The 15,987-nt window shown below is 35.0% G+C and overlaps 1 protein-coding gene across 3 annotated transcripts in view; it reads right to left on the reverse strand.

The window, feature by feature from the left end:
• The window catches only part of LOC108708435 (P protein), a 155,470-nt gene that overhangs the window by 56,298 nt on the left and 83,185 nt on the right, over positions 1-15,987 (reverse strand). For all 3 annotated transcript variants that reach the window (XM_018247127.2, XM_018247125.2, XM_018247126.2), the window contains exons 11-14: positions 14,347-14,412; positions 10,989-11,045; positions 9,632-9,756; positions 2,977-3,115 (exon numbers count right to left, since the gene is read on the reverse strand). In XM_018247127.2, the coding sequence (XP_018102616.1) occupies positions 2,977-3,115; positions 9,632-9,756; positions 10,989-11,045; positions 14,347-14,412 (387 nt within the window). The remainder of the gene's footprint in view (positions 1-2,976; positions 3,116-9,631; positions 9,757-10,988; positions 11,046-14,346; positions 14,413-15,987) is intronic.

The raw sequence follows: 15,987 nt of genomic DNA on the forward strand, positions 1-15,987 counted from the left end.
TGTCACCAATGCTAAAATGCATTGTTATGTGCAGTTGAGACTTAATACAACTGTCTTATGACTCTGCTGCCTCCCATATACATCTCTGTGGAAAAACAATGGCTAACCGTGCTTGTTGTTGGAATCCTGCTTATTGTCCAAAACCGAAGCTTAAATATTTGATTACCAAAATCCTAGTATGTTGATCAGCAAAGAAGTTGGAGATTAACAAGGAGTTAATAGTTGTCAGATGAAAAAATGATTACTCAGCCTAATTCCCAGAAGGATTTATTATCAAACCTAATTTTGCGGGTTACAGCTGCTACAAAAAAACTATTGTTCTTAAATTGGCTGTCCCGAGTCCACTCCTTCAATGACTGATATTCTATCTCTTCTAAACCAACTTTGTTGGCAAGAAGCAATAAGGATAAAATCAGCACAACCACACCTTAAAAGATCATTTACTGATACTGTATGTGGTCAATATTCTGGGATCAAATTGACACTAGCTCCAAATCACATACTTTGGACTTGCTACAATATTAAGCTAATCTATAAAGGTTCAATGAAAATGTCTTTGTATTCTTTATTTTTATTCATTTTATTACAAGTGTTCTATTTTAGAATTTTGTAATATTCGCTGAGTGTTACTTAAGGTTAGGTAGTTTGGTTGTATGATTGGTGTAACCCACGTGTCTTAATCTCTTGAACAATTAAGATGGCTCCATCTACTGTTTTATAACTGAATGAGCTTCACTGTTTAGCCTTCATCTTTTGTCAAAGTTTCTGCTTGTTTAACTTGGAAAAAAATAATTTAAAACTGTAAAAAATGATTACGTAAGGTAAGCACATATTAAAACAGGACTAAGATCTACTCATTTGGAAATGAAGATTTGCCCAATGTTGCCATTCAGGTGGTGGATCAGATCTAGCTTATTTAATTGTTTGCCCAAACCAAACATCGGATCATAAAAAGTTCCAGTGCATAATGTCGAAGAGAGACCATATCCACACACTGAAGTGGTCCCATCTGACAGGATTTTCTCAGTCAATAGTTGACCAAGTCTGAATCAGTTAAGTGGTTGAAGATGTATGGTCCAGTATGCTGCTGACTCAGGAGTAGCTAGATCAGCTTCTATCAGCATATATATGGTCAGATTTATTGAAGTCTCTGGAGAGGTCCTGTAAGGGTTTTTTTCTTGTTTACATAATTCACAGATATTTCTGCACACAGCACAATGTAGTGTTAGTGTAAATTTCTGATGCCATGTCAGCAGAGCTGTCAACTTAATTCTGGGGTTACTCGATTTAAAACCCGCTCCCCCAGTCTCCTAGAACATAAATAGATTCCCCCAATTTCTAGTGTCTCCGTTTGAATGTTCACTGTACACGTGCAATGAATATTCGGTTCTGCAAGCAGCCTTCAGTGACGTAACTCTGAATTGTGCGCATGAGCAGTCACTTGGGATCCACACAAGCCATGCCCCTAAAAATGTTTCACCTCACAAAATGTGACTAATTCTCCAGTAATTTATATGTTTGGGGTTGACAGCTCTGCATGTCATGCTATTTGAAGCAATAGAAAAAAAAGTCTAATCTTTATTGAAAATAGCAGATTTGTAGGTGGTTATTTTTATTTTTGGCACCACTAGTCAATTCTATATTTTTGTCATTATTTTAATTTCAGTTGGTTATCACTGGAATTATCCTTTGGCCTTTTTCTCAATTTATTTTACATACTTTGTAATTGCTAGCGACATGTCTGTTGAGCTTGTAAACTGCTGGGAAAGCTCAGTAGCACAAGGCCATCTCTGTGTAGCATTCAATACACTGAAGAACTACAAATTACATAAAGACCAGTATTCAGTTTAAGGACAAATAGGCTAAAGGTTCAATTAAACAAGCAGCTCAACCAGAAATATTTACTAACGTAAGATATTTTACTAAATAAAGAGAAGGCTATTCCATTACCAGCTAGAAGTAGAACAAACAAAAAAGAAAAATGGTAAATATAAAGGCACTACTGCTGTAAACAAAAGTACCTTGAGACAATTATGTTAAAGTGCATGCTTCTGCGATTTACAACATTTTATTTAAGGTCAGCGGAACAACATCCAGGGTTTCCCTTTCAGCACAGTCAAGGTGCTAGTAATTATTTTTACATTTGTAATATGGAATTTAAAAAGAAAAGAAGAAATTGTAAAAGAAGAATCCATTTAAAAGTTAGAAAAATATTTCTGTGATCTTTTTTATGTTATTGCACATTATTAGTACAACAGAGGCTTACCTAAGTCATAACAGTGCTGTAAGGCTAATGTAACACAGTGATCAGGCGTTTTCAGTCAATCAGTGGTACTAGTGGTGAGAGGTAGCTAATGTAAGTGCATGGTCCTCCCTCCCCATATTGCCCCTCCAGAAATATCAATTAGTAAAGAAAGTGCAAATACAGCCCAAAAGCAAGACTTTTAAAATGGGAAAGAATGGTTTAGTGGTACTGTAAGCAACGCTTTTATAAAGTGCTGTTATTTAAAGGGGAAGGAAAGCTACAATCCAAGGGGGTGCCAAATGTTCGGCAACCCCATAAGGACTGTAATGACTTACCCGATACCCTGGGCTGGTGCTCCTGTAAAAAGAAAACTGCGCCAACCCAAGGTACTTGCAAGCAAGCAATCCTCTTCCTCCCTTCTTTTTTATTCTAAGTCCAGTGGCCATCACATGTGCAGTAGAGCACATGTTAATGTCAAAAGAAAAAAGAAAGGAACAGGATTGCTCACTCGCAAGTGCCACAGGCCGGTGCAGGTTTCTGCTAACAGGAGCAGTGGTCTGGGGTATCAGGAAAGTAATTACAGTCCTTGGGGGGTGTCCTAACTTTTGGCACCCTCCTTGGATTGGATTTTTCCTTCTCTTTTAAAGCATTTTTACCTACTTAATTAAAACAAATTAATGGATAACTAAATTATGCACCTTAAACAAAGAAAATATACTAAGCAACTTTACCACTTTTCTCAGCTCTTGATTGGAAACAATTATCACATTGGGGGGATCACCAACAGCAGTAGCCGCACCTCCGATGTTTGTGAAAATCACTTCAGCAATAAGGACGTGTCTCGGATCAAGGTTGAGTACTTCACATAACCTGCCATATTCAGAAGAGAGGGTGGAAGATGCTAAAAGTTAAAAGTGTAAAAGTTACATTTAAAAAAGTGCTAGATAGTCAGTGCTCTGGTATGGAAAACATTTTCTAATTTCTGATGTGTTTCAATAGTTATATTTAGGGTTATAATCGTTAAATCTTGATAGCCACAAATTTCAAATCATCACAGGACTCTTAACAATGCACCACTTGTACTATTGCTATTGTGTATGTAGACAGTGCCAACATAATGGATGACTGCTGCCTCATTAAGTTATGGGACTTCATAATTCATTTCATTGTGTACTGTACCATAGCTGAAAAAAATACACCATTGTGCTGAATTCTGGAGTCCATTAAGAATGGATCATCGATTATTGGAGAATTCACAGGTACCATAGATGTTAATGAATATACAAAAACACGACACCATGTGGGGTTTGTTGATCATGTTTTAGTTATAAATTACCATCATAATATACTTGTGCCATAAAGGAAAGAATTTAAATACAACAATAGCATTTACGTCAATATACTTCCATAGGGTTATTTGATTGTGCTCTTTGTATCCAAAATCAATCTGTTTAACCTTTAAAATTACTTAAAATATGAAATATAAACATCTGACTATTCTACAAACTCAATACAGATTACACATGTTCTTGACTTTGTCTTCAAATTAACACATATTTGTCTATTAACACAGACTTACCTTCCAAATTATATTGGTCAAACTCTGAGGAGGTCTGTTGCTATTATTGTCCATACATAATGTAACCTTATTCCTCTGCATCATCTTAAGTATGGTTTTTGATATAGTGGCGCTAGTACACACACATATATGCTCTGATGTCAGTGCTTCAGTATATAACAAGGAGGCAAGAGAAGATTATGTAAGGAATCATTAGCCAGCAGCTCATTTTAGGAAGCACTAATTGCTTTACTACAAACTTTACACACACTTTGTGCCTTTTAATTTAATTCAATTAACTCATTGCTACCTTGTTTTAAGAGATACTTGAGCAATATCATTCCTAGTCACTAGGTTTGTATACAAAATATTTTTAATGATTTTTCAATAATCTTTTTCTTTGTTGCATAGACCGTTTTATTAGAATATTGAATTAGCTGCAGAGATTTATAAGTTGTAGTAACAATACTTGAAATGAAATACAAGGAATGTTTTTTTAGTGATGTTTTAGTATTCAGTCGGAATAGAATAGCAAATAACATAGCACAACTTCTTTCCCCTATTGTGGAAATTGGAATTGCTACTAGTGACTAAAGGGATCAAGACAAAATCCACCATAATCCAGATCCCCATTTTTATCTGATCTCAGATAAAGAGAGGCAGTAGTTTAATGCTGCTCTAATGCACTTGATCTGTATGTTAAGAACTATATCATTTTGTAACATAAAGGAAGACTTAGAAAAACTGAGAAAGGAAAGAAGAAATATTTCCTACTGCTATTAAATATATAAATATGATTATTTCACATGGCTCCAATGCTTTCTGTTGTCAGAGCTTAGATAAAAATTAAAATCAAAGCGGTAATTCACCTTTAAGTTAATTTTTAGTATGTTATAAAATGCTAGTACTAAGGAACTTTTCAATTGGCCTCCATTTTTAATTTTTTTTAGTTTTTAATTATTTGCCTTCTTCTTCTGACTCTTCATCTTTCAAATGGGGGTCACTGTCTCCATCTAAAAAACAAATGCTCTGCAAGGCTACAAATTTATTGTTATTGCTATTTATTATTGCTTTTTATTACTCAATTTTATCCAGGCCCTCTCCTACTCATATTCCAGTCTCGTATTCAAATCAATGCATGGTTGCTAGGTTAATGTGGACCCTAGCAACCATATTGCTGAACCTTCAAACTGGAGAGTTGCTGAATAATTAGCAAAATAACTAAAAAAAACCACAAATAAAAAAAATGAAAAACAATTGCAAATTTTCTCAGAATATCATTATCTACATCATACTTAAAGTTAATTTAATGGTGAACGTTAAAGGGGAATTAAATCTGGTTTCTAAATTCTGTACTGTTTACAAAATCAAGTTTACCTTCATTATCTCCCTCTTAGCAATCTGTCTCTTGACTGTGTGTTGAAGTCAAATATGTAGAAAGACCGATAACTAATAGGCAAGGAAGCACACACCAAAGTATTGGAACCAGTGGTTTTACTGTATTACTATATTATCAGTCAAATGGTTTTAAAAGAACATACATTAGAAGGTACATTAGAAAATACTTTCATAACACTAAGCTCTAATGGAGCTGGGGAGCATGTTTAATTTTTTAGGCTTTATTCCACTGTCAAGATTTGCTCAAGTGTGTAATGAATGGCAATATAAAAATTAGATAACTGCCTATTTTCTAGCCTTCCATTTTGTGGCAAAGGGACTTGGCAAATCTTAAGCTGTAAAATTTCTGTTATTACAGAATCGGCATTGATTATTTTAAGTGTATTTATGTTGGCGCATATGTAATGGGACATAAATGTCCCCAACATTTCCCTGAGCAACATCACAAATGGCCATGTTGCAAGAAATTGTTCATGTGTTTGGCCACAGTCTAGCAACTGTCTTGAGAACCTCATTGTTTACAGAGTGTTGCTGGGAAAACTCCAGCTGCAGTGCTAATGGGCGTCTTTACTGAGAAAATCAATGTAGAGGAACGGAGCACCGCAGAGCCAGAATAATATATTAAAAAAGTCAACATTTATTATAGATCCAGTGAAAATTACAGCAGCATCTCTCCTTAATTCTCTCTCTTTTTAATGGATTTATAATAAATTTTGACTTTTTTAACATATTATTCTGGCCCTGCAGTGCTCCGTTCCTCTACATTGATTTTGCGCCGCATTGTCGTTTGGGATAGCAGTCTGGATGTAGCAGCACGCAGAAGTTGGCTGTGTACTGGTAAGTGCTCCCACTATCACTTTGTTGCTGGACTGCGTCTTTACTGATACTTGCATTAAGCCAGTGATAAATGCAAGGGTAGAAATTTGTCAAATTTATCCATATAATTCCGTTACGTTTGTTCAGTTGTAAGTACATTGCAAATAAGGATTTTGTGTTGCCAAAAATACACAATATCAATCCTAAACATGTTGTAGAAATGGCACAGGAGTAAGAATGCTTCCTCAGGACCGGGGTCCTCAAATAAAGTCAATTGAAACACATTAGTGATTCATGTTTCATTGTTCTCCATACAGCTGGGTTTGTTTTATTGTGTATGGCAAGTCAGTTCTAATGTAATCGCCACTTTGGCATTTTCCCTTAAACACCAAAACTTAACCTAACATATAACAATGCTATAATTGTGTAGAAGGAATAAAATGTGTTGAGGCTGAGAAAAAATGTCTGAAATGTGTCATTCTAAAGAAGAGCTGGTACAATGACTTAAACCTGCATGCAGAGACCCATCACATTAATAAGCTGCTTTAGTTGTGCACAATTGTTAAAGTCTGATGTAAAAAGGAAGTCTAAAAAACAGTATCAATGAGAAACAGTAAGAATTCATAATCTCTAAGTACAAAGTTCCTTTTAATGTATGTACTTGAATTATTTGAACATACAATCTGTTTGGAATATTTTTTCTGTTTCTATGGAAACTACACTGTACTGAATGGCCATACAGAAAGCCATAAGCTAACTGTACATTCAGGTAAAAGTAATGATAAGAGGTTAGGGATCACCAACCATCAAGCGCAGAGAATGGTGTGCAGGGTCAAGTATATATTAGAATGTATCAGAGAAGAGAAAGAACTGACCCATATAGCTGCACCCTCCCATCCATTCAATACGAAAGCTCATGTGTAAACATAATAAAACGTAACTTTTAATAGAACATTAAAACATTGTCCAGTGTGTATAAGTTAAAATACAGGTTTAATTGATCCGATGAATGGGAGGGTGCAGCTATATGGGTCAGTTCTTTCTCTTCTCTGATACATACATTCAGGTAAAAACCTATGCCTTGACATCACTTAAAATTACTTGGAAAAAGCAAGGCTGATCGATATAGTAATTGTTTTAATTATCTGTATCGACCACTTAGATTAAAAATAAACCTACTAATCTTGCCCAACTATATCAGAACTTTGGAAGCTTATTTTAATCCCAGTATTTATTGAAAATGACTGTAAAACTCCACAAGTGTCTGACTGCTAGTTCCTAATTGCATTAACATTATCAGAAATCACAACTCCTACATTTAACGGAGAACTAATATATATATATATATATATATATATATATATATAATATGCACCTAAACTGTAGTAGATGCGGAGAACTAATATATATATATATATATATATATATATATAATATGCACCTAAACTGTAGTAGATGCGTAATACTGCTTTTTTTTAATAATTTTTTTTTTTTCTTATGATGCTGGAATCAGTCTTTTAGATCTGGGAACATCTGGCAGTGACTCAGAGCATAAGGGGAATAGGTTGCAACCAGAATACAATGTTTGGTTGAGGAAATCAAAAATAGTCTTAATTTCTTACGGTTGTTTATATAGCAATGGGATAAATTTATTATGGATTGGCGAGTCCAGAAGAATTTCCCATCTTTTTGATTAAATTTCCAATTTATCAAAACTTTTACTAACTATAAGGTACCTTTAGGTTGAAGGCAACAAAGATTGCAAGTTGAAATTTGAAACAATAAGCACATAAACTTCTAACATTGATTACAGATGGAAGTACAATATGTTATGAATAAAACGGGTATTTCCCTCGGTACCGGATGAAGCCCTGGGCAAACAAACCTATTGCTCACCAGAAGTTAGGGAATGTCAGCAAAACTCTAGAGCTTAAAATCTTCTGTAAACATTTCCAGTTTAATTACACCTGTACATTGTTCCTTTTCTACTTATCATGCCAACATTCAGTATCAGAGGTACATGGAACCTTGAGAATTGCAGAATAGCTTATTATATTGTATACACCAGATAAAAAATACACCAAAAATTAAAGTTCCTATGGTGTTTTGAGTAATGACAATGCATATAGGATTTCTCTGAATCAAGAGACATAGAGGCCAATTTATCAAAGATTTAATTTCGAATTCATGGGATTTTTTTTTAAATTTGAATGTACTCACAATTCAAATGGGAGATTATTTAAGTGAAAATTTTGAATAGCTAATAATCAAGCGAATGGTTCCGACCCGAAAACTCGAATTCGTATTCAATTCGCATGAATTGAGTTTTTCTCTGGAAAAAGAAAAACTCAAATGTCAGGAAGGCTGTTAACATCTCCAAATGGCTAAACAGACCTCTACCATTGACTTGTACATGAACTCGGCAGGTTTTAGGTGGCGAATATTCAAATTTACTATTCCACCCTTGGTAAATCTGCCCCATAGTGTGTAAAAATAGAAAGACAAATGTAGCACCATAGCTATTTAAAAGGAAATAAATACCTAGACTGGAGTGCTGGTATTCCTTTCACAAATATATATATATATATTATATATTATATATATATATATATATATATATATGTAATCCCGCAGTACCAGCACTCCGATCATTAAACTGGTTCGTGGTGCACGATCAAATTCAGGATATATAGAATAAGAAGGATCAGCACTCACTATATTGATGTGAAGAAAAATTCGCTTTTTATTATTTACATCATAATCCGGATTATGATGTAAATAATAAAAAGCGAATTTTTCTTCACATCAATATAGTGAGTGCTGATCCTTCTTATTCTATATATATATATATATATATATAATCCGACCTGGTGCACAATAAAGTGGTTAAATGCCTTGGTGCTGGTAAAAATTTACATATATTTAGTGAAAAAAGACTGCATTCACAGGACTTTGTATGAAAAAAAAAGCTATAGCTATATATATATATATATATATATATATAGTCTGCCTCACTCAAACCCTTTGCCAACTCACCTTATGATGATCATTTAATTCTACCCACACAACCTTTTATTGTGAAAGAACCTGGAACCTGAATTTTCTCAGCTTTTTTAGAGAATCTGTTACGCACCCACTATGGAAAGCAGAGAGATTTCATGTACCAGAATTCAACACTGCTCATAGTTTACAGACAGATGTCTACAAGTCATCACGACTGCTTACACCTCTTATGAGCTGCTGATGTAAGAATGTAAAAGCATAAGACGAGACCAGTTACAGAGAGAAGAAATTTATCAAAATAAAAGAAACCACTCTTATTTTCTCAGGTAATCTCATGCAGAAGAAATCCCAGGGAGTATTACTTTTTATTACACTTTTTTTTTACCTATATCCACTGATTTTTCAAACTTGAAATGAAGAAATGTTAAAAATTTAAAAATGCCATAGTACAAAGGGCATAAATATGAATGCAAAAAAAGTTTGCCCCGAATATCAAGCAATATAAAAAAAAAATACTTTTTTTGTATCTGTCCCTTAGAGCTGGATAAGTAACTTTCAATAAAAGCAGGTAAATCAAAGTCTTCACATAAAGTGTTATGAACGATTTTTACCTTATTGTGACTGGAGTAAAAAGCAACATAGTGGTAACATTGTCCAAGAATGCAGAGAGAATGGCCGCAATAAGACAGAGAATAATTATCATGGGCCAGATCCTTCCTCTGGAAAGCTGGTAAGCCTAGAGATATAAATAAAAACAATGAGTACAGAGGTTAATAAGACAAGTCCATGCTATTAAATACGGTGTGGAGGTTAACATCTAGCAACTAATTGACTTAGGCTTATAAAAAAAGATGAATACAAAGCATGTGTTCAAGCATAATGCATTATGTTATCATTACCATTGACACAGAATGCTTCAGCAGACTTCTGATTTAACAAATAGAAAAAATCCTTCATGCACAGATAACTGTGATGCATGCTAAATATATGCAAGCTATTTTTATTTGATATGGCGAGGTTGTTGAATCTCCAATGGTAAACAGAAACACGGCAGCAATATGCATTATATATGTGTAGATATTAAACGCTAGTGTGACAAGAGCTCTGATAATGCTGGAAGCTGTAGGCACAAAGGGGTGGGGCTGGGAGGTCACATGGGCAGGAATCTGTTTGCTCAGAAAAGTCAGGAGGAAGTAGGAGTGCCTGCTGGGGAGGAAGTTGCAGGAAAGACTTACTGCAGTGTGGGTAGGGTTGCCACCTGTCCGGTTTTGACCCGGACAGCCTGGTATTTTGAAGGGCTGCCTGGGTTAAAACTTCCTGACCGGTTTTCCAAATAAGGAAAACCGGGCAGGATTCCCTTGATTGACACAGCGATCGGCCAATCGCTGAGTCATAGCCCCACCCCCTGACACACCCATCTATGTCATGGCGCTTCCCAGTCTCAGACGATTCAAAAGGTGGCAACCCTAAGTGTGGGCTCATGGCTGTACAACAGAGTGGGATAAGCTGCGGGGTCCCCTACATTTGGACTGTGATTCCTCAGGGCTGCCCATGTTATGTTACTGGACTGTTGAACTATAACCATGTTATACACAAGTGCAGCTGGAATACTCACACTGACTTTCCCTATTGCTGGACTGCCTAAAAGAGACTGGAGGTGAATCTTATAGGAGACTGTTGCCTGGGGCAAGGTGCTGCCTGAAGGGAATAAGCCATAAATACACACTGAGATGTGCTCCTGTTGAGCATCTGTTCTCTACCAGATGCATAAAGGGATTGATTGTCATTAAACCAGTTCCGTGCTCTGGGACATCGCAGCTAGCCCTTGGTTTTAAAAGATGATTTACTGTAGATTAACATATAGTAGTTTTGAAGGTGGTATCTTGTAACAAATATTTTTTGTTCAAGATGTTTTCCAAGACATTACAATTCATTTTATTAATGTGAATAGAGTAAAAACATGCTTACTTTTACAGCACAGTAATCAAAAAATCCAGTATCAGAAAACACTGCCACCAAAATCATCTATAAAAAAAGATAAGTAAAACAAGAAAAGTGTTTAAAAATAAAGTACATACTGGGATGAGAACTTTTACTTAGAAATGCAATATCTAGAAGCTTCCAAAGTATAAGGCTATCTCTCATAGAGTCCATTGTAAGCAAATCATTTTTGTTTTGTAAATTATTTACTTTTCTTTGCAATAATAAAACAGTACTTTGCACTTGATGGTAACTAAGCTGCATAAATCCATATTCAAACAATTCTATTGTGTTTATTTAATGTTACATCTTTGTAAATACCTTTAGACAAGCTATTTTGAGCCAAATTATGTAAGGATCCTTTATACAGAAAACCTCATGTCCCAAGCATTAAGGATAGTAGACCCCGTACCAGTATTTCGGATGGTGGGTTACATATTCTTTGAAGCATAAAATGAACTGTGAAGTTTTTATACTTTGTCTGTCTTAAAATGTGCAATGCTTGTATCTTTAGATAGAACTTACAAAAATGTTGTGGACATAATATAAATATGGAAATAAAAAGGAAATATGAATAAGTAGTGATGAATTGCTGAAAAGATGAAGGATATGCTTGTAACTTGTCACTATTATTCCTGAAAAATACAATAATGAGCAATTTTTATATTGAAAGCTCTTTTGGACAGGGCCCACATTATCTCTCGAATTGGTTATCGGTTTCTTGTTTGTTTGCAAGTAATCTCTATGTTGAGGCTTTATAAATATTTCTTCTTCTTGTTATTAATAATGGATTTCCTTAAGACAATGAAAAAGAGAGGAAAAAGTTGTTTTTTTTCCAAACTGCTCACACTTCAGAGAAATTATATATTCATATTTATAAAAACCTTGGTTTGTCCATTCTGGTTGAAGAGTTACCCATGCATCCTGCTATGCGCAAATTGGAGAGGTGCTAATGAAGAGCCGCATGAAATAAATCAGCTTCAACATCACAATGGGTAATAATAGACATACAGTAAGTCGCTTCACTGAAACATTCAGTCATGGGATCAAATAAATGGAGTTCCACAGATGATTCTGCAGAAACTTTTAAAAAATATATGCTTTGCATGATTTCCAACAAACCTTCTCAAACCCTCTGAATTATGTTTTTGGAGAGAGATGGCTATAAGCTTGCAAGACTCTGAAGAGTAAACAATATACTTTTTTGGAGAAAGTGCATTAATAGCAGAGATTATAGTTTAATGCCTCCAGTTTCCCTTTTTCAGTTTCTTTCACCATATTTCAATGTGTCACTGTATTCTAGGAAGCACCTCCCTCATCAATTAGGTGGATGGAATGAAAACAGCACAGAAATGTTGTTGCTAATAAGGGTCACATGCATGTTACAGATGACTGTATCTTTTCCAGGTTTTAACACTGTTCCCTCTAAATTAGCTATTTTAGTGCTAAAATCTATACTTCCCAACATCAGAATAAGTTATAGGTCCATTCAATTTTACATTACATACTAATCATCTGTATTTTGTTAAGCATGTTGCAATGTTCTCCATTAGAAGAAAAACAGAACACTAAAGCATAGTCTTGGAAAAAGGTAAATAAGGTATCGGATAAAACTGCACTGGCACTAAAAGGTCTTGATGACACGATGGAAGTCTGTGCGTAATGTAGCCATGGTAACATTTCCTGTTCAGTCACTAATATATAATCAAGCTTCATCAAATAAGACTTGCTTTGATTCAACAAGTAGCAGCTATTGAATCCAATTACTTGAATTGCAGAAGTAAGGTAAATTATTTTGGGGGCTTCTACCAGATCACGAACAGCAGATTATTCCCCATTGCACCTACATTTTATATGTATTGGTATTAAGTATCCATCTTAAAGTAAAAACAAATACTGCAAAGGCAATTATTTTTAACCAGCATTCATCATTATGAAGTAGATCGAATACCAGCTTGAAACAAGGCTACCTTTATCTGCTCTTGCAAATGTAAGCAAAATAGATGCTATACTGGATGTTTGTTACGTTGTTTATTGTTAAACAAATAGTTTCTCTTTTTTTACCAGTAATTTAGTGCCACAACTAACTTTTGAGCGAGTAATTCATTTGTCCCATTCATTTGCGAAACTAATGTAGTTGCCAGCACCTTCATAGAAAACTGCAGTGACCTATGTTAAAAGCAGTCCAGTGTTTCCTACAGGTCGTAAGTGATGGGTAATGGGCAAATAACAGCTATTTAAGGTGTCTAGAAATCACTGACTTATTGAGTTGTTTAAGTCTGTCATGTCTTTCAGATGTCATAGAGGACTAATGCAGTGCTGGTATATTGTATGCAATGATTTTTAGGTCAATAAACCAGAAAATCAGTGCTACTTTGCTGCTTCTTGGAGCAAGAACGGGTCATGGCATAAAGACATTGAAAAACAAACCATCAAACACATGAAACGCAAGTTGTACTTGAATATCTGTACACATGAAGATGTAGCCTGTCTCTCTGCGATGCTAAAGATGCTTCCTAACCGGCACACAATGTCCCCTCACAACAAGAGGGACTTTATAGTCAACTTGTCAGCCTTGTAGGCCTCCCCTTAAAGGGGAACTCATAAAAAAACATAACTTAAGCTTTTTTGAAAAGTAAACATAATTTCAAGCAACTTTGCAATATACATCAATTCAAAAATATGCAGACTTTTCATGACTTTGAAAGGTTTCTGACAGTTCCCTTAACCTAGCCCCCTACTCTTCTGCTGATTTTTCTGACTACTTTGCCGAGCTGGCTGACCACTGTTACTTTTTATCAACAGCCAGCTGTCCTTAGCCTGCATCCTCCAAACCCCACAATTCTCTGCACACGTGATTTCAATAGGGAAAGGAACATCACAGTGCAGTGCATTGTGGGTTATGTAGTTCCCACATGCTGTCTGTAAACTGTGGAGTAGTTGTTGGGATTTGTAACATCAGTGTTTAGTCCCTCATTCCATGTCAGGATTTCAAATGATGCTGAAAGAGAAGAACTGCTAACCATCTGGATTTCAGCATATAAAATGGCATTTATTCATACTTTTTGAAGAAACAGGTAACTGTGATGGGTATATTATGGGGTTTCTGTGTTATGTGGGCCTCTTTATCAGATTTTCTATGGAAGCCAGAGTTCCCTTTAACCAGCTTTACATTTTAGAAATCAAACTATTTAAACAGTTTCAGACTTGAGTTATTCAAACAGTGGTGTATATAATAGAAGCACAATGGTACTTACCCTTCCTTTGAGTATATTAGGCTATTTGTAACACAATTCAGAATTTGAAAATACATTTTGAAAAGAAAAAACAAAAGCAATGTAATTACCATGCCAAACAAAAGGGCCAGTGTTTCATAATCAATCCACTCCACCACTTTCGCCAAGCTTGGTCGCTGCAATCAAATAATAAAGGAGTGAGTTAAGATTTTTAATTAGCCATAAAGTGATTAGCTTTATTGAATACCCACATCATGTGTTAATCAGCCGTTCAGATTTGAATTCATGAATGTTAATTAGAACTTCTTTCTTAAGCCATGCATGGTCATTTGGAAAATTAATTTGTTCATTTAGAATACTGTACATGGTTAAGTACTTTGGAAAATGTTAAGTTCCGCTGCAAATGAATATTCAATAAAAAGGGATGCTTTGGGGCATACATGATCAGATTCTATTTTTTAGCTATTCATCATTTACTTAATAGCTAAATTGCTCTTTCCTATGATTAACAGTACTCTACATTGGGACTACATTTTAGCTACATTTAGGAAAATTTGTAGGCATGTATAGTGAAAATTAATTTCATGTATTAACCTTTTTATTCATATACATGAACCAACATTTTGTACATGACTTATTGTAGATCTAAAAGCTACAGAAACATCTGATATAAATAATAAAGGGTTTTTTTTCTTTCAAGAAAATGTTTACAACATGAGCTATACTGCCTAATTTCCACTAAGTTAACAAAATCATAGCACAAAGAGAAAGCAGAGGAGAAAAAGATAATTTCTTAAAATTGCAGTTATGAACATACTGTATAGGCCCTGTTGCTGCAATGTGAAATGGCAGGGCACATATTTTATTGAGATATTAAGGGTCAATAGGCTTATGTTCACAGTATATGGTCAAACTAAAGAGCTTTTTCCACGCTAAAATATATGTTTGATCATATAAGGTATTGAAGTTTGCTTTAAAATTAATCTCAAAAACAGTTAACGACTATCATAATAAATATTGATCATTCTGACATAATTATATTGATATTGTTGAGAAAATTACACTTACACAAAATGCATAGTTAATAGTGCCGCTAGCAGAACTCTGCACTGAAATTTGTTATTTGAAAGAGCAAATAGTATTTTTTTATGTTTAATTTTTAAATTTGGCATGGGGCTAGACATGATATCCATTTCCCAGGTGCCCCCAGTCATGTGACTTGTGCTCTGATAAACTTCAGTCACTTTTTACTGCTACACTGCAAGTTGGAATGATGTCACCCCGTCCTCATCCCCCCCCCCCACAGCAGCCCATTAGACAGCAACTACCTGACGCCTCTGCTTTTTCTTGCATGGGTGCTATTCTCATGTCTACCACTAGATTTGGTTTCATTGAAGTCCAATGAGAAGGGGAGAAACAATAGCTGTCTCAAAGCAGATCCACCCTGAAGTGCTGGCTCCTTCTCAAAGATCAGAATCAGGCACAATGCACTGTGATGGATGCCTACACACCAATATTACAGCTTAAAAAATATTTGTTGGTTCAAGAACAAAAATTAAATGGTAGAGTGAATTATTTGCAGTGTAATTTAGGAACAAAAAGTAATCCATAAAGATCATGACAAAATCCCTTTAATGAAAAATTCTCATTATGTAGTGGATATGTGCAAATCCCATAACCATGCAAAATATTATTGATGCAGCCCTGTTTCATAAAAATTTAGTAAATATAGAGCATTTGGAGGACAAAGA

Source organism: Xenopus laevis, chromosome 2L (genome assembly GCF_017654675.1).
Source record: "Xenopus laevis strain J_2021 chromosome 2L, Xenopus_laevis_v10.1, whole genome shotgun sequence".
Taxonomy (NCBI): domain Eukaryota; kingdom Metazoa; phylum Chordata; class Amphibia; order Anura; family Pipidae; genus Xenopus; species Xenopus laevis.